Raw genomic sequence first — 19,828 nt, 5'->3', positions numbered from 1 at the left:
AATACGTGAACAAGACAGACATTCAAAAACTCAAACTGCTCAAAAAGAAAAGCACCAGACCAAGGAACTAAATTATAACAGGCAAGGAGGAGTGATTCTTTTTATAGATTTTTTCCACAATATTCATGCTCTATATTTTCAGTTTATTATCTATATCTTTTTAATAGTGCCTCCAAGGAGCACAATTTTATAAATTATAGCAGTCTTGTTAGGAAAATGTTATGACATAACATAATTCAAAATAGCCTTCTCAAGAATAGAGTGTACAGTCTACACCATCCAGAACACTAGAAAATATCATTTACCAGCAAGAGAAAAATAATTCCAATGATAACTTCTTCAGCTCTAGGCAAAGTTCATCAGTTTGGAATGCAGACATGTTCTTTTCCTTTTCCTTTTTAAAAAAATATAACCTTAAAGCTAGGAATGTATACAACCCTGAAAGTTAAGATAGTCTATGCTGCTATATAATGGAATTAAGAAAGGTGTTACTTTTACATTAAACTGCTGTCTGTTCCATTTATTCTATACAACTAACACATGTTGAAAGTTGCAGGTACATCTGGATGGTAATGGAAAGTGTATAAAATGCTTTTGCTATTTTTGTTCCCATTACTGGAAAAACAGTGCAGGGATTATTGGCACAGGATGTAAAAATATAACTATCTACAGAAAAGCTGAAATCTGCAGATGGTCTGGTTACTAGTTACAAACCTCTGCTGCAGAAATTTAATTAACTGAATTAACTAGTGGTCACCGCAGCACAATTTGGCACAGTGAGATGTTCGGAGTCCTAAATGAGCCCTGCTCCTTCAGCCAGTTAAGTCAAAAAAAGGATGTCACAGATGTGCTGTACATGGTCCCCAGAGAATGGAATGTTGGCTGCACTGCACACTTCTTTGCAGCTAAATCCATCTGGCATCAGCGTGGGCTGCAGAAGTGCTGTGTCTTGTCACTGAAGTGATGTATACTGATGGCAGGTAGTAAGTGGGAGATGACATAGCTGAGAAACCAGATTTAAGAAAAAAAGAGAGAGAGAGAAATGGACTATGCTCCATATTCTGATACATGAGACAGCTCACCAGGAAAAATGTACACACCTTATTTTTAAGAAATATCTTTAAAACTTACCTAGAAAACTTAACTTAAAATAGTGAAAATTGGCTGTATTAAATACAGTAAGTTCTAAGCAGTCACAATGAATATACAGAATAATTTTCATATTATCCAAGTTTAAATAAACACAGCTGAAATTAGTTAAATAATAAAGCAAAATTGAGGTATCTGATAACCACAGAAACTTCCTGCAAGTATGAATGACATTAATATAATTATTTTTTACAATAAGGAACAACAAACCACATAATAAAAATACCAGAACTGTCATTTTCTTCCATTGACAGAGTGCTGGGCTATCTCTTTCTATCAATTTTCTCCAGTTTCTACATTGGCTTCCTATAGAATATAGATTCAAGATCAAAATCTTGATCCTGGTCTTCAAGGCCCTCAGTGGTAGGGGCCCAGCACACACAAAAGACCATCTAAAGCAGTGTTTCCCAAACATTTTCCATGCATGACCCCATTTTCAGATGTGTTGTTTCCCACTACCCCAGACAGCCTGGAAGTTGCAGTTTAAAAATGGTGTCCTCCATGCAGTGTGACCTCACACGCATTGTATATGCAAGGTCACGCCGTAAGGAGGCTGCCATTTTGCTTTACAAAATGGCATCCTCCGGACAGCATGACCTCACACATATACGGTGCGTGCAAGGTCATGCTGCATGGAGGGCGCTGTTTTGTAAAGCAAAATAGCATCCTTCATGCGGCATGACCTTGTGCATTCGGTGTGTGTGAGGTCACACTGTGTGGAGGTGGCCATTTGGTAAAACAGCATCCTCTGCATGCTCGGGACTGCTGTGACCCCATCTGCTGATGAAGCGACCCCACTTGGGGTCACAACCCACAGATTGCGAACTGCTGAACTAAAGGTCCAGGCTGAAGACTGTAGCTGTCAACCCCTCGAGCACAATGAAACTTTCTACCATAACGGTATAGTTCATCTGTGCAAAGGCCAGTCTCAAGCTGTGGAACAAATTCCCACAGGAACTAAGGACCATCACAAAACCTGCCACCAACCACTCCAAGTGCAAGGCATATGTCTTCGACTTTGCCATCTCTAACAGAAACACAAACAGCTTGCACATTTAAAGACGAACAAAAAATCCTACCAAAACAAAAAAGTTATACGGCACACACAGTTCTCCCCTGGAGAAGGGGAGAGGGAAAAGAACCATACGTGACAGATTTTAGTCTTGAAACTTAATTAATGCTGTACTGGAAGGCACTCAAATGCTATAGTGATGAGTGCAGTATAAAAACCTATCAAGAACATTTAAGAATAGAACTGACTTCCCAGGCTAGGAAGAATAACAGAACTAGGGTGGGGTTAAAAGGCAAGCAGTTGATAGAAGGAGTGTCCCTATGTTGAAAAGGAAGCAGCTGTGTGACTGGACAAGGCCAGATTGTGACTTTAAGCCCTTAGTCAAACTGGTTTATAAAGTTTATAAATTGGATTCAGTGTGGATATTTTTGAATGAATTCTGAATTACTGACAAAACTTGAGTAATAATTTGTTTCTCATCATTCTTACCTTGGTAGTGATGCTCATGTCCAAGCCCTACATTCAGTTTCCTATCTTCAAGGATTATCACAGTATATCCATATTGTGCTAGGATGCGCTGATATAGCTGAAGTTCTTTTTTACCACAGGAAGGAGGAACGTACAAAATTGCTCTTCTTGTCTGACTCCCAAAGTACTTAAGAATAGCGTCTTCGATCTAACAGAAAGCAGAATGCAAAGACAACACCCATAAGACAAGACACCCTCAGGATCATGAGACACTTATTTTTCACAAAACCATGCTATCAGATATTTAGATACCAAACCAAATGGAGATTTTCAAGAATATAAAAATGGAGATTGAAGCATTTAATTGAAGCTGTAATCTGCAAGTAGCCAGACATGCCAGCGTGTGACATTGTCTCCATGTCAGCTGGGCTGGACCAGGAAAGTAACTTACTTCAAGGGAGAAGAGACGCTCAGAACCCTGCTAAAATGGCCTGAGTAAAGCATGAGGGCCATTTCTATCCGGGATTCATCACAGGATGATGAGCAACCTAACCTGAGACAGGTCTCACCAGACCCATCCCCTTTCCACGTGCCATGCTTCTTATATGCTCCATGCCTGTAAGTCATATGGAGGAGCAGCAGAGAGCCCTGTGTGTGCCAGGAGAAGATCAGTAGGATGGTATCACCAGTGAAACACAGGCAATGCCCCCCCCCCAGTTTTCTGCTGTTTGGGGCTCTTCTACACAGAGGCTAATGCCAGCAGCATGTAGGAATAAATATTCCTGTTCCACTAAACTCAAACAAAACAGCCTAGGTGCCGGCGTACCTGGAGAATGGGGAGAGGGAAACTTCTCACTCACCTTTGCAAACTAGACTCATACTGTGAATTTGGCATTTAGTTTTGGAAGCTGTTCATTCTATGGTCCCTCTTATCCATTGCAGGAGTGAGTTCCATTAATCTAGAGCCAGCGCCTGTCTCCCGCACTCATGAGCCTTCCCTAGTGGTTGACAATTTCATTGTTCTAATGGGACCCGGATGTGTCAGAATGTCATGACAGCAACCTGATTCTATTTGTTTTTGAGTAACACAGCATGTATGCACAGCAATATGTTTGTGGGGGAAATACAAACACTATGAGAGTCACAAGGTACATAAAAATAGCATGCTCTGTGTGGAAAAAAAATGTGACTATCTGGAGTTTCCTAGATGCTGTTCTACAGAAAGATAATAGCAAAGTGACTTTATTCATCTGGATTTTCTCCCTGTGAGAAGTATTTCTATTTAGGACTGAACTACACTACCATTTAGAGGTCTTTCATTCCGGATTATTAAGTTATCAACTGGCAAGTACATGAATTTTAAGTTGACATTTGAGAAAAAGGTTTTATTTTAAAAACTAAAAGTTGTCTAGTTTTATTACGTTTACATTGGAATGCACACAGGAAGTGCTACACAAATGAAGAGTCATCTGTCTTTATTAAGAGGCTATGCTGAACCTCCCCCACCACACAGATTTTTGGTATAAACAAATGTCATTCAAGATGCTTCCAGTTGTTTATAGACCTAGCAATCACTCTCACTGCAGTCTCCTCCCAAATCACAGGATGTAGCTTTATGTTACACTTGGCTGAAGTGTAAAATTCTTTGCAGCAGTGAGAGGTATAAACTATTTTAGACCCCTGAATCACTAGTACGCCTCTGTTTTTATTATAGAACACACATCCACATGAGTGGGATGAGCAAAATTGATTATGAGACTGCTGAAATATGTCTATAATATTACGAGAGTCTTCTAGATATAGTTACTGAACCTCCAATCAAAGAATATTTTAGATGTTAGAATATTCAGCAAACAAATTCTGGTCACATGAATATAGGAACAAGAATAAACAGGAAATGACCAGATCAGAGGAATTATGTTACATAACCTTGTAAAAGATCCTCCTCCTGTCCTTGTAGTATTTTTATAACATATTAGTCTAGCAGTGAGACTGGCAAGATCAGTGCTATATTGCCTCATTATACCCCTTCCACTTTGTATGTCTCCTCTCCCCCATTTGCTTTTTTTCTTCCATCTTTCCCTCTTGGTCTTTTCTCTTCTGTACTTCCTATATAATTACAGTCATTACTAGAAGTCAACCCTCCCCATATGCCTCCTTGTGGCTGCTCTCCGCCTTCTCATCCCCATTCTCTTTCCCCTGCAGCCTGACGTACTGCTCTTGCCCCTCCCCCCTTTGTACATTGGGTCCCTCCCTGACTCCTGCCCCATATGTAGTAACCTCAGAAGTAATTTAGCCAGTCATCCCCTACTCCTTCCATGCCATTTACATAAGGCAAGGGAGTCAGCAAGTAAGCCACTCCTCACTCCACTTTGCACAAGGACACATGATATTCTATACCATGTAAACCCAACTGGGTGAATTAAGGAGAGAGAAAGGGAGAGTTTCTGGGCCAGATCCAGAGCCACGCTTAGGATTTGCCCTTAATTTGGAAATACTGTCTTTTCTCAGTTTGTGTCCATTCCTTTCTGATCTCGATTGGTAGCTCTTTTGGGTAAGGACTGTGTCTTCCTCTCTCTGGACGCCACCAGGCACACTCCCAGTGCTCAAGAAATAACATTGATTTAATGCGCTTTTGTGTGCTTAGTGTTTAGAGCAGTGGTTCCCAACCTGTGACCCGGGGGCCAAAAGTGGCCCACAGGGGCTTTCAAAGTGGCCCGCGACTCCCCTTCTGCTGGCTGCTGAAGGGAGCCGCTGCCTAAGCACCCAGGTGGAGCGCATTTCTGTGGTGCTAAAAGACCAGTGCAGGCTCCTTGCTGCATCCAAGGGAATGGGAGATCAGCACTCCCCTCCCACTGCTGTAGCAGGGAGCATGGCAAAGTGCTCTGCCTGGGTCCCTAGGTGCTGGAGTCCCTGCTGGAGTCAGAGGGAGGGGAGCACTGATCTTCCGTCCCCCTGGCTGCAGAAGGGAGCCACTGCCTAGGGCACAGGTGGAGCCTATGGGGCTACAGGACGCAAGCGGTTTCCCCTGCAGCCTCCTCACATAACTCCTTCCGTCTGGCTGCAGTGTGGGGGGAGGGCTCTGCTGGCAGAGACAGGTGGCCCTTCAGGGTTGTAAAAATGATATCTATGGCCCTCGAGTCAAAAAGGTTGGGAACCACTGGCTTAGAGTGACATTCTAAACATGTCCCGACCATAAAATCTATCTTTCTCAATGGAAGCTAATTCCCCTGCAGCAGCATCGGAGAATGCTTTTAGTATTTCGTATAAAGCAGACTGTAATACTTTTTTCCACACATACTCAGCTACAAATCTATTGGGCCCAGAAACTCAGGGGTACTCCAAGTACACTGCATGGGATGTACCTCGCCCAACGCCTCCCCTCACAGCCTACCCCTACCGCCCACTAACATGCCAGGCAACCTACAGTGTGGGCAGCATCTCTTGTCTTCGGGAACACTACTGTTCCTTCCATTTCCACACATTCAGAACCTTCCCCTATTCCCTTTTAAAAAGCCTATGTCCTTTTCCCAAGTCAGCTCCTCCTCCTCCCAGTCAGTGCTTGACTCCACCGTCCCAGTTGCAGATCCCTCCCTCTTGTTATTGCCCATTTATCTAGCACCAGCTCCTGTCCTCCCTCAACCACTTCCACAGATGACAGTGGCTCTCGAGCTCACACTGCATTTCCCTGCTGTGCACTGCTTTCTGATGCCCCTGCCAATGACTGTTCAGGAGTTCCTTAGAGGAACTTTGAGCCTTTACACTTCAGAAACCCTGCTTCAGGAGGACTTTTTAAATATGATGATAAGGAGGAGGATAATATTTAGCTCCTCATAGTGCTGTCTTCCAGAGAGCTCAAAGAATTTGATAAAGAAAAGTATATGTCATTATCCTCATTTTACAGATTTGAAGATTGCAGCACATGGAGGTGAATGATTTGCCCCAGGTCACCCATCAGCTCAGTGGCAGAGACAGGAACAGAAATCAGGTTTTCAGAGCTTAGCATCCTAGCCACCTGACCAAGATGTTTTGGTGTAACCCATTGTTAAATCATTGACTCCCTCTGAAAAGGAATGTGGTCATATAGGAGTTTGAATCATTCTAGATTACTAAACCAGAGAGTGAACTGTTATTAGTTGGTGGTTTGGAGAACCGTTTTCTCTTTTAATGTTACTTAATGCTATTTAATTTAAGCCCTACTGAACAACATTACACGTTAGTGAGCATTGAGCTGTTTCTTTCTCTCTGCTGCACTAATAGTAAAGCTTCTTTTTATTTTATGCTGGACGAGTGTCATCTTGGGTGATGCCACCTAGTGTTAGATACCTGTGGAGGTCTGTGAATCAGAGTGCTTACTGCAGTGCTTACTGTCAAGGTTCGTGTGTGATTGGCACACTTTCCTACATCACCAACCTTTTGTGCACCTCTGCTCACACAAAATCAGGCCTTAACATATGCGAGACAAAAAAGATACATTATTTTCCTTCTCATCAGTAGTCTCCCACAGGAGCGAAGTTAAAATCATAGCTGAATAAAAGTGTTCAAAATTCAAATTGGGGAAAAAACAACAAGCAAACAAAGAACAAAAAAAACTTACACTGCTGAAGAACTCACAGCTTTAAGGACCACAGCACAGCAAAAAGGAGCATGTGCTCAGGGGAGGGTGGAAGGGAAAGGGAGGAGGTGCAGTTCACAAGCTGGGTGGCTGTTATGCTGCAAAGGCCAGGAAAAGACTTGTGACCTGCTTCTCCACAGCCTTGCACCTTGTGTAGCATTTACACCTGTTCCAGGCCTGTGTCAAACACTGCTAAGTCAAGGGGCAGGAGACCAGAATCTGTATGGTACCATTCCCTGCTCAGTGAAGAGAGCTTTGCTTGAAAATCCCACTGAAGGATTATGCTTCTGCAGAGTCCACTCTATGTCTGTTACAGAGCAGCTACAAGGGAAATCTGCCACATGGCTCCTGAAGGAGCAGTGTTTCCAGGGGCAGAGGGCCCCACTTTGGTAGACACAAAGAGGCTATCTTCTGCCTCTATAGACCTGGGAGTTCCTTTCTGGTGAATTCCTGGTCCCTGGGCTTGGAGGCCTTGGCCCATGACAACTCTGCTGCCATCCTAAACCTTCCTTATGAAGGTATGCTCCCAGGGGAAGGGGCAAACTGGCTCCTGGTATTGGCAAAGTTCACACTCCCACTTGAACTTCAGCCGTAATGCACATGGAATCTTCCCTGGGCTATGGATTATCAGGAATATTTATAAGACACTAACCTTACAAATATGCAAATACACCAATTAAACACTATGCAGAGAGAGAGAGAGAGAGAGAGAGACAACAGAGCAATGGCGCAGACTTCAGTTCTTAGGCAAATATTTTTTTAAATGCTGTAACTGGAAGATGGGCAGACACTATACATAGTGCTCATTAGGAACACTAAAAAAACCGAGAATCCTGTAGCACTAACAAATTTAATTCCTGCAGGCATACAAAAAAGTCACTTCTGGGGAAAACATCCAGCACTGCCTTTCCAAAAGTGCCTTGACAGAAACCTTCCATACTCATTGCTGCTTCTGGGAACCAGTGATCCAAAAGGCTCTGATACAGATCTAATGCACAAATAGAATCTACCTCAGTCACTTCCAGTAGCCTTGGAGATCTTGTCTCCAGGCTACACACATCAGAGAAACTTTTAAAATAATTAAGTTCTTCAGGCTGTTGGTCTCTAATGTTTCCCACCACAGGTAGAGCCAAAACAGAAGCATTAAGAACCAAGTGAACCTAGCTAGTGATGTGCTCTGAAGTATCATAGAATAATAGAAGATTAAAGTTGGAAGGGACCTCAGGAGGTTATCTAGTCCCACCTGCTGCTCAAAGCAGGACCAACCCCGACTAAATCACCCCAGCCAGGGCTTTGTCAAGCCGCATCTTAAAAACCTCTAAAGATGGAGCCCACCACCTTTCTAGGTAACCCGTTCCAGTGCTTCACCACCCTCCTAATGAAAAAGTTTTTCCTAATATCCAACCTAGACCTCTCGCACTGCAACTTGAGACCATTGCTCCTAGTTCTGCCATCTACTACCATTGAAAACAGCTTAGTTCCATCCTCCCTGGAACCCCCTTTCAGGCTGGTATCAAATCCCCCCTCATTCTTCTCTTTTGCAGACTAAACAAGCCTAGTTGCCTCAGCCTGTCCTCAAAAGTCATGTGCTCCAGTCCCTTAATCATTTTTGTTGCCCTCTGCTGCACTCTTTTCAATTTGCCCACATCATTTCTGTAGTGGCGGGCCCAAAACTGGACACAGTACTCCAAATGAGGCCTCACCAGTGCCGAATAGAGGGGAATAATCACTTCCCTCGATGTGCTGGCAATGCTCTTTCTAATGCAGCCAATATACTATTAACCCTTCTTGGCAACCAGGGCACACTGCTGACTCATATCCAGCTTCTTATCCACTGTAACCCCGAGGTCCTTTTCTGCCGAACTGCTGCCTAGCCAGTCGTCCCCAGCCTGTAGCTGTGAATGGGATTCTTCTGTCCTAAGTGCAGGACTCTGCACTTGTCCTCGTTGAACCTCATCTTATTTCTTTTCGCCCAATCCTCTAATTTGTGTAGGTCACTCTGTATCCCATCCCTGCCCTCCATCATATCTACCACTCCCCCCAGCTTAGTGTCATCTGTAACCTTGCTGATGTGCAATCTACCCCATCCTCCAGATCATTAATGAAGATGTTGAACAAAACTTGCCCCAGCACAGACCCCTGGGGCACTCCACTTGTTTCTGGCTGCCAACTAGACATTGAGCCGTTGATCACTATCTGTTGAACCCGATGATCTAGCCAGCTTTCTATCCACCTTATAGTGCATTCATCCAACCCATACTTCTTTAACTTGCTGATAAGAATACTGTGGGAGACCATATCAAAAGTACGGCCCTCCCCAACTGCTGTTGTTCAAGTAGTAAATAAATGGCATTTCTATCAACTGACTTTTATAAAAATTTAATTAAGAATGATGGGGTTTTTGGAGACAGAGATGTTGGGGCTTCTCAATGTAACAGCATGACCTGACATTTAATATAATGCTATTAAATAATATAATAGGAAGCCCAACACCACTTCTGGCCTTTTTTTTCCAAGATCCATGTGCAGTGCTCCCAAATTTATTTCCTCGCCCCTTTATTCCTCATCCTGCATTCCCACACACAAGTACAAGTTCCTCTCTGTTTTCTTACCAAGCAAGGGTGGGGTTTTTAAAACTACTATACTTTAGTTGCATTGTATTTAAAAAAATTGGCCAAATTAAATAACATTTCCCTTATGCAGCAAGTGATCCCGTAATTTTTTCCACTACTTTATATAAAATGCATTACATCACTATCCATGTTGAGTTAGTTAGCAGTAGAAGTCTGTCAAAATTTCCAATATTATAGCAACATCTTTCATAGTTCATAGTTAGGGATTGCCAGTTTTGCTTTTATAATCCCTTTTTCTCAGTCGTAAAAATTCACTCTGAGCTGAGACATGGCATAGAAGGAGCAGATCTCAACAGATGAAACTAATCTGTACAAATACCATATCAGTTTACTACTTTGACTTTTTTTGGTGCTCCAATAGCTTGGCTGTGTTTTTTTATTAATCTTGAAGATGAAGTAATTGCCTTTGGATTCAAGAATAATGAAATGGACAAAAGTTTTTGTTTTAAAGCTAATTTAATAGCATTTTTTTTTCTTCCCAAATTAGAAGTTTCAGGTTCTTTGTTAGCAAGTGGATATACTACACATGCAGGGCATCCACGTATAAGGAACAGCATCTCTGGCCCCAGTTCTACAAAGAGAACAATGTGGATGGACCCATTGAAATTAATGAGGCTCTGCATTGGATCATAGGTCTGCGCAGGTGATTTAGGATGAGGTTGAAGTCAGCTTTGACACAATATATTTGGTGTCACAGTTTACAAAGCCATTGCATTCTGCTGAATCACTGACACTACTTTGGCTTGATATGCTGTTTTAGGCAATCTACAAAGAGAGCTCTAAAGAAACCATGAGGGACTCTCAAAGTAAATAAAATGTACGTAAAAGAAGAGTTTGTAATTATGTTTTAAATGTACATAATGGACTGAGGGGAAAAAATGAAAGAAAATATTGTGTCCTATTCAGTCAACTCTCAAAATATTATGCTTGATTGAAAAACAAACAAAATGCATGTTCCTTGAGATTTTAATGAACTACAAAAAGAACTAAGCTTACATAATACTAAAGCTCTAAATGATATAAATATCATTTTCTATTGTAAAATTAGAATCAGTTGTTTGCGTATTATAGAATGGCTGGGAAATTGTCTGCCCAGGAGAAAAGCTTTTATCATTTTTTTTTCTTTAAAATTGGTTTGGCTACTCTTAAGTTATGCATGTGTAAAAATACAATAGATTTTACTGGTCTCTGATGCTTACTTTAGCTTACACACTCTAAAGCTGTTCCAGTTTAAATATGAAATCTGGTCAGCAATTGGCTCAGACCCTATATAAATATTGTTGCTGTTTTGGCCAAAAAGAAATTAGCTCAGATATTTAAAGTTGAGAGGGGAAATCAGTTTTTTGGAGGTTTCTGAGATTCTTGGCTCATTGTGGAAGACCACAAATCCTGAGGTGTTCATTGTCCAGGTCTGGCAGGCAAGCAAAAACAGTTTGAGTGGTTGCCACAGAATTTCACTGATCTTCACTTCATCTGAACAAATCACACTCTTCTTCTGAAGACAATGGCCCCAATCCTCAGGTCTGGCTGAGCTGCTCTCAGTGTAGGACCCAAAGACTGTCCATCACCTTTTCACTAACTGATTTTGGCCGCTTTACCCCACAACGTAAGTTAATTGGAGCCTCAGGATTGCTCTCTCTTACAGCCTCAAGAGGCTGTTCCAGCAACTGGGAATAGCTTGAGTGCAGTAGCACTCTGGCCTCTTTTGCCTGATATGCTGCCTGAGTTGAATACTGCAAAGGGGTGGCAGAGATCTTCTGTGCCAGCTGCATGTCACCCAGTTAAACTGGCTTTATGAGCCTTTTACGCCCCTGGAGCAGCCCAAAAGAAATATACTGTGAAAGAGAATCAGGCCCTATGTGAGCAATGACAGTATTATCAATGACATAGAGAGGCAGTCAAAGAACTGACTAAATTGCACTGCATTCAGTTAGAAAAGAACCAATAGCATAAGAGCGGATTTGTCTAGATTTTTAGACAGCACCTAGCATAACAGCATTCTGGCGCATGACTGGGGATCCTAAGCACTACTGCAATACAAATAATAAATAATGGAGAACAGTGAATTAGTTTCTAATGTCCCAAATACTTCAGCCTACAGGACTGTGAAAGTCTTCATTAATTCCAAATCACTCTTCTGTGCATTTTGTTGACTTGCCCCATACTGCATACAAATATTAAGTGTTCTCGTTACTGTTGTATTCTACTTTTAAGTTCGAACACTTCCTGCGTTGCTATGGAGAAGTTAATTTCCTGTTTCACTTTCTGGAAGGTATTTAAAATATGTTGGTTTACATGCGCCGAGATTTCCCACTCAGGAAGGAGTGGATTTTGGATTGAAATGGTTGAAATGTGATTCTGCTTCCTATTGTTTGCTGAATAAATATAGAACAGGGAAGTAAATTATGGGGATCTACTTTGATAGTTGGTTTCTGATGATACCATAAGCCACAGAAGTGACGCTTGAGTTGCTGGCACAGTTGATCAGCAAGATGGAAGCAAAGGGCTATCATTCAGAATTCATTTGCTTCATGAGTTTATCCAATTAATGGAACCAAATGCCAGTGCTATATCCCAAACAGACTCCATGCGAAATCCCGCTCACCTTATTCATGTGAGTAGTTCCATGGATTTTAACAGAACAGTTCCCATGAGTGAAGTGAACAAGATCTGACCAACTTTCTCCCTCCCTGTCCAGCGGCTGATATCCCCTCCCACAGCTCTTCCTCCTCTTATGTGACAAACACAATGAAACTGACAGGGGAGATCAAAGAACTTCACAGCATTGTCTCCACTTGTCACTCTTTCCTCCCTGCCTTCCACCAGAGCAACTCTGCCTCCTCGCTAGTGTAAGAATAGCTTTACTTTATTGCCCAGTACATCTGTATTCTACATTGCAGGAAGAGGTTTTGCTGCTCTGCTTGGGTGAATTGGTTTCATCCCCTAGCTCATGGCTATCAATTTAAGTGTTTAAATCACATCCTTGGCAGTGGCACTGTGGTTAACCCTGGATTCCATGCTGGATAAATTCCATTCTCCCACATTGTTTTCTACTCTTTTTGGTGAAAAGAGAAGACTCCCCATCTACTTATGTTATAGTAATCTCTGAACATAGTCTTAAGGAACAAATTCAGCACAGGACAAAATTCACCCCACAAAAGGTCCTATTTGCCATTTAAATCTCACTTAATCCCTTGACACTGTGTTTAAGTGAAATATAGCGACCGTTCCCAACCTGGGGTGCGGGACCCCCTTGGGGGGGCACCAAAGATTACAGAGGGTCCACAAGGCTTCAGTAATATTGAGGTTATTTAGCCTCCCGAGCTCCACACCAGGCACAGCCCCCCCCAGGCTCTGCGCTGGCTGGAGCAGAGGAGCAGCCCCTCCAGCCCCACACCATCCGGGCACCCGACCAGAGAGGAGCAGCCCCACACTGGTGGGGGCCTGGAGCAGCCCCAGCCAACCCACCAGGGCCTGCCTCCATTACCCTCAGTCCATTATGAGCGGGAAGAGGTGGGGCCACACGGGGTGTGCAGTGACGGCTGCGTCAGGGAAGGCTTAGCTTCTTACTCAGGTAAGAGTAATTTATTATTATTATTATTATTATTTATGTAATTTAGTGTTGTTATTATTATCATTATATGTGTTTATAGGGGTTATGTGTGTTTATGACCAGTGAGAAGGGCAGTGGGGTGGGAGGGGTGCGTTTTACTAAGAGTTATCTAGTGGGGCTTTCAGTCAAAAAGGTTGGGAACCACTGAAATATAGGATCTTGTGCAGGCCTTCGGTACTAAGGTCAGTGTCACCTGAGTCTCTTGACACCTAATCCCCTGTTTACTCATATGAATACTTTCATACACACCGTGCTGTACATTTACGTCTCTAGAGAGGGGTGCTAGTGGTCTGAGCACAGGACTGGGAGCCAGGAACTCCAGAGTTCTGACTCCAGCACTAATACTGCCTCCCACTCTAGCCTTCATTACCTCACCTATAAAAGAGGGAAATGACGTGAGGAATAGGATGGTCCAGTGGTTAGCGCACTAGCTGCAGACTTGGGAGACGAGAGCTTAGCTCCCTGTTCTACTACAAACGTCCTGGCTGACACTAGGAAAGTCACTTAGTCTTTCTGTGCCTCAGTTCCCTATCTCACAGGAGTGTTGTGAGGATAAAATCACTAAAGATTGTGAAGTGCTTAGATATTATAATAATGAAAGCCATACATGTACCTTACATAGACAGACAGTTCTTCCGAGGCATGTTGTGAGATGGAATTAAATTACTAACTAGGTATTCCAAAATAGTTGTCTAAAGTTAGGCCTCAATGTGAGTTATTGGGTGCTCAACAATTCTGAAAATCAGGTAGTTGCCCAAATATGGTCTTAAGAACTTAATTTTAGTCAAAAATGGGTGCCTATCTTGATCCTTGGGTTCTACGTGGTTTTGAAAATGAAAAACACTATAGAAAACTGCAAAGTATGATTGGGCAAGATGTTCAGAAATAAGTCCCTAAATTTAGTCTCCTAAATCTAAATTATGTGGCATGATATCTATGGGTGCTCATCACCTCCGAAAACAGGCTACAGATTTTAGGACCTAATTTTAAGCACTAAAGTTTTGCCCATTGTGCATATGAAAATTGGTCTTCAGGATCAGCCCCGGAGATTTGACAAGATTTCCAGACTGTTAGCTAGATCTGTGTTTTGGCAATTAAAAAAACATATTTTGCATTATGCACTTGACAGGCAGTAGTGGCTCCAAATCAGTGAATCTTGAATGGGCTTAAAGCCACATTTACATGCTAAATGGACACATCAACTTTCTAGCATCAAATTGCTCCACATTTTTGGAAGCAACAGCTTTAAACAATGAGAGCGATTCCAGTCTCTGAGCTGTAAGTAGCAAAACTGCACATCTCCAGAAATCTGCCAATGCCCTTTCCAGGTTGGTTCCTAAAAGATGCCAGGTTTCTTCTTAAGGCCATTTGTGCTACGCATACCCAGAAATCACGGTAAAATTTCATTGCATGTGTAGTAACCAAGAGAAATTGTTACCATTGCGGTTTCATAATACTTGGAGAGGAGAGGCCTCTGCTGCAATACCAAGTCCAGACCCAACCCACTGCCAGATTTGACACCAGGCTAACTGTTTTTCTGGCTGAAGAAAAGTAAGACACAATACCTGTGCTGCTCCTAAGTGAGCCAGAGGAGATTCTTCAGCACAACACAAGATGCTACCTCATCCCAGATGCCTCAGAATCAGCTGCTGTTATTTACAGGACAGCATCTCAAGGATGGTTTTTATTTTCCTTCAATTTTATGCATGAAATTCATGAAGGGTCCCTGCTTGCAATATTTGCTTAAAATTGCATTTTAGGGAACATAAGATTCTGTCAGTAAGCTCATTTGCTAGAATATATTCACAGTAAGTGCACACAACTGAAGTCAATTAATTAATAATGTGATTGAGCATATGGACAATATTTTGCAGTATTTGCCCAGCTCTATTCATGACTATGCAAAAAACAGGGGTATTTAATTGAAACTGTTTTGCAACCTTAATTACTATGGCTGTACATACAATTGTATAATAAAGCAGTGCATAAAAAATTTGCATTAGGTACCACCAAGCTCTTGCCATAAGAAACCAATGTAAAAGTTCATCCATCACAATTTGCTCTAAGCTAAAAACATATGCACAGTTTGTGAACACAGCACAGAACAATGGCAGATTTTTTGGGGAAGCCTGATTTCTCTGTTACTAGTCTCTCAGATTAGTCATGCAACCTAAAGATGTTCTATAGGAAGACTGAGAGCAACACCCACAACACATGCAAGACATTTTGTTCCATAGGACTCAGGAGGGAACTTCTTAAGACATGTAGCCAACAAGCAGTGAGTGGTCTTCTGAATGAGAACATATGTTAAAACAGCACATGCTTGAAAAACATTTCTATGAGAGTTAACAGATCCATTTAAATAAATACAATAGGTTCAGGATAAGCATGCAATATTCACATCTACGCATATGGGAATATAATAAACGTAGCATGTTGTAATAGCATAAAGTTCTCATTCAACCTAAATAGCCAAAGCACAGAAGTCGCTGCTAAGTCTGCATGTTTGTTAAATCAAAACAGGAATGGAAAAATGTCAGATATTTTTAATCAAACATGACAACCAAGCTTCACAGCTGCTCTGCCAGCTCTTACAAATATTAAGCTGCTTAGTATAAAATGCTCTTCAGTGTTTATAGCTACAGTGATCAAAATAGAACGGATACATAATCGTGAAAAGTCGCAAAATAGAAGATGACGCAACTACATTATAAAATATACTAATTCCCATTGTTAGCTTAATTGTATTTGTTACATGGTTGAAAAAAACCATAGGGAGAGTAGTTAAAATTCAGCTAAAATATAAAATTATGGAGGTTAAATTCTGGACTAGATATCTGGAAGTCATGAGAAAAATCTAAACTCACAACTGAAAAATAAATCTGAAGGTTCTTCCACACATGTGGATTAAAGGTTCACACAAAAGTTACTGAGCTATAGCTGGTTTTAATTCTCACAACTGCTGCTTTAAAATCAATTCTTTTGACCTTTCAGACTGAAGTATAACTAAGCAAACCAGTGAAAGGGCTTCTAAATAACACCTTTTATTTTTAAAGATCAGCACTAAATTGCTTTATGCAGATCCAGCCTGATAGATATGTCATAGAATAATATTTACAGTCATTAATAGTTTTCATTTGTAATCTGAGTGCTGCCATAATGGTAATTTCACAACAAAATCCACCCTGAACAACCTCCAGGATTCAACAATACCTGATGCAATTGTGCTAGTGCTAATCCCAGATTCCAAAATAAAAATAACTAGCATAGCCTGGACCACTTGACAAGCCACATTTAATAAACTACCAACAAAAAAAGTAACAGTGTTTGCATTTGTCTAATATGTGTCTCAACTACCCTATGCAAAACAACATGTGATCAGTAACATAAGGACAAACAGAAATTTGCAGTGTAAAAGACTTCCGAATAAATACTGTCTGTGTGATTTGAAAACAAGAAGTTTTAGGAATGAAGTTTATTTTCGCTTTTCAGTGGAATCCCAGCGAAGTTCAAAAAGCACCAGAAGGTAACTTCAAAACAGTACAGTACAGCTATGTTCTCAGTGCCAATAAATGTCTGAGGTAAAAAGTCTATGCTAATTAACAGCCTCAGTCATTTTTATGAAGTCCCACTGGCATCTGATTTGTGTGTCTGTACTGTAAATGCCCTGACCCCATTTCTAGAGACTAAACACAATATGTGCTGCACAGCAAGTACAAGAGGCCTGAAGTTTCCATGGATTCAAAAAATAATGCAAAGCTTTAATCAAAGCATTATGGATTCATTTGACTGTAAAAGTGTGCTGAGGAACTGGTTAATTGGGATGTGTTTACAAGTACTGCATTGCCATTAGGTCACTCACATGCTTATTTGCATACACTTCAATCTCAATGTTAATTTTAGCTGGACGTAGGTGGTCCTACCAGTCTCCTCTCAAGCCATTCTTGCAGCATGCTCACTGGGTTGCCTTACCTTTTTCACGGTTTGTGAATAACTGGAGGGGAGGAAGCAATGAGTGTTCCTTGAGGAGACCTCCTTGTATCTCCCTTGCTGTGTCTCAGCTAATTTTTTTGGTGAAATCCCATTAACAACAGCCAAAAAGAATCTTTTGGTCCCTATTGGTGTCAGAGTCTGGCAGAAAAGACAGACAGCCACCACCAGCACCAGAAGGAAGGGCCGAGGCCGACAGAGCCGACGGCAAGAGGGAATGTGTCCACAAACCATGACCACTTCGCCTTTCTCACTTTGCCCTTTTCCACATCACAGGAACATTCGTAGTGGCCACGTTCCATGAGCATGAAAAAGACAAAAGAGGATTTTTCCACTGCTAATTCAAGTTCTCCTCATTCTCGCTGCTGAACAGCACCATGGTACCCAGCAAAAAGTCGTAAGTCCAAAGGGCAGAGAGCGCTGCCATGAGCTCTTCATAAAGCTTATAGGAACAGTGCCCCACCTGTGTAGAAAAACAAACAAACAGCAATAGTCATCACACTAGCAGTCTGGTCTGGAATGAGCCGGATGTAGTCCTTCTCCAACGCATCATTTGCAGAACAGACCTACGTGCCAGCAGCTGAGGAGCAGAAATCTTTACTCCCGCTCTGCAGAAGAAACTACGGCAGACAATACGTACAAGGAAGCAATATGTTAAAACTTAATGTGTGCCTAGCACTGAGAGGAGACTGTCCAGACATGGCTAGCAATCATTTGATTTTTTTTCCTCTTATATATTCAAGCCCCACTTTGTTTTTACTGTTTCCTTCATTCCAGTCCTTTTAAAATTGCCTTTTTCCTGTCAGCACGCACAGCTCTCAGTGAGCATTTATCTGGAATCTGACAGACTATGAAGACTTTTCTTTGCATTTGTTTTGTTCCAATTCGAGTTCAAAGTTATGTTTACTTACTCAGTTCTTATCCTGTTAGAAGTTTTCCATTCTCCCCTGATGGGTTGCTGATTAAAACCACTTGGAACAACCCAGCCTCATGGCTCCAGCTCATCTCACTCAGACCAACAGACATACACACAGACCTGCATACACACCATCTGAACTCAATTGGGCCACAGACATCATATAAATAAAGGCTGGACTGCACAGTGGGTGGGGCTAACTTCACTCAGCCCTGAAGAGGCACAGATTGGGAACTGGAGAAGTAACATTAGAACTGGATCAGAAACAAGAAGTGTCCTTGCTCATATAAAAATGCATATTTCCAAACTATGGTCACTGCAGTTATTAAGTCGTCTGTTACTGTAACAACTCAGATTGAAAAGAACCTTGCAGGCAATGGAGAATCAAACCACCATCTGCAGCATTTAAATCAAAATTTACCAAAAAAATTGTTAACATTTCCAATGAGCTGGACTTACTTGTATGTACCACTTCCAGCACTGCCATGGCAATAGGTGGTAAATCTCAGCGGTGTACAGTGAACTTAACATCACTGTATGAATAAGTCCCCTATTTAATAGTAAAGAAGGAAAGAAAGGAAGACAGCCAGAAAGATTCCAACTAAAGCATTCAGTATCTCAACTACAGAAGTGCCTGGTTACTACTTCTCCCTGCTGACATAAGACAAGGGCTGGACAGACAGAAACAGTTTAGGGGCTCAGCGTTATCTTCACAAACCTAAGCTGCTTCTATGATAAAGTTCCTATTGCTAAAAATATTTGTATATATCCCATGTACTTTGTTCTCTGTTCTCAGCTGTGTATGAAAAAAAGGAAAAAGGATATTCCCAGGACCCAAATTCTCTCATATATATGAAAAATGAAAGTCAGACCCTTATATAGAACAGCAGTAACACCAGTAGAGTCCCAGCTGAGAGTAGCACTGTATGCAGCTGTGAGGACTGATGTTTATCCTTGTGTCTGAAGTAGCTGTATTTATTTAGATTTGGAGTCTGTTTTTTTCAAACACCTAAGTTAAAGCAATCACACTATGCATATTAAAAAATGCCATACAAGCAAATTTAACAATGGATGTCTGCGGGTCACTCCTCAGTCACAGCAATTCCTGTTGCATTTACTGCACGGTGTGGTGATTTCATGCACGTTTTTAGTCTCATTTCTGGCATTTTAATTGTACAGATTATCTTTAATTGACGCCCAGGCTACTGTGAGCAAGAAAAGGATTCTAAAGATCACCCACAGTCTCCACTGGAGAAAGTTTTTCTTCCGTACAGGGAAAGGCAGAGGTACTCAAAGTTCCTAATGCCAGCTTCAGTGCATTATTGCAGCATGTCACTACAACCTCAGATCCTCAACCATTCCTCCAGCTCCCTTATGCTGCTTCCCTCCACCAAAGTAGTTAGAAAGCCAGCAAATCCGGGTAGCTGCAGAT

General features: G+C 41.7%; 1 protein-coding gene across 2 annotated transcripts in view; it reads right to left on the bottom strand.

Moving 5' to 3' along the window:
- CPED1 (cadherin like and PC-esterase domain containing 1) overlaps positions 1–18,529 on the bottom strand; it is a 169,872-nt gene extending 151,343 nt beyond the window's left edge. For both annotated transcript variants that reach the window (XR_010922862.1, XM_067564278.1), the window contains exons 1-3: positions 18,392–18,529; positions 17,463–17,943; positions 2,651–2,837 (exon numbers count right to left, since the gene is read on the bottom strand). Coding sequence is in view for 1 of the 2 variants with exons in the window: in XM_067564278.1 (XP_067420379.1) it covers positions 2,651–2,837; positions 17,463–17,714 (439 nt within the window). In the remaining variant the exon portion in view is untranslated. The remainder of the gene's footprint in view (positions 1–2,650; positions 2,838–17,462; positions 17,944–18,391) is intronic.
- Between the last annotated feature and the right edge of the window lie 1,299 nt (positions 18,530–19,828).

The sequence above is a fragment of the Emydura macquarii genome, unplaced genomic scaffold (assembly GCF_026122565.2).
Source record: "Emydura macquarii macquarii isolate MOO-44397 ecotype Brisbane River unplaced genomic scaffold, CSIRO-AGI_Emac_v2 contig_2636, whole genome shotgun sequence".
Lineage (NCBI taxonomy): Eukaryota > Metazoa > Chordata > Testudines > Chelidae > Emydura > Emydura macquarii.
The sequence above is the reverse complement of the archived record's forward strand: the minus strand, read 5'-3'. Positions and strand labels throughout refer to the sequence as shown.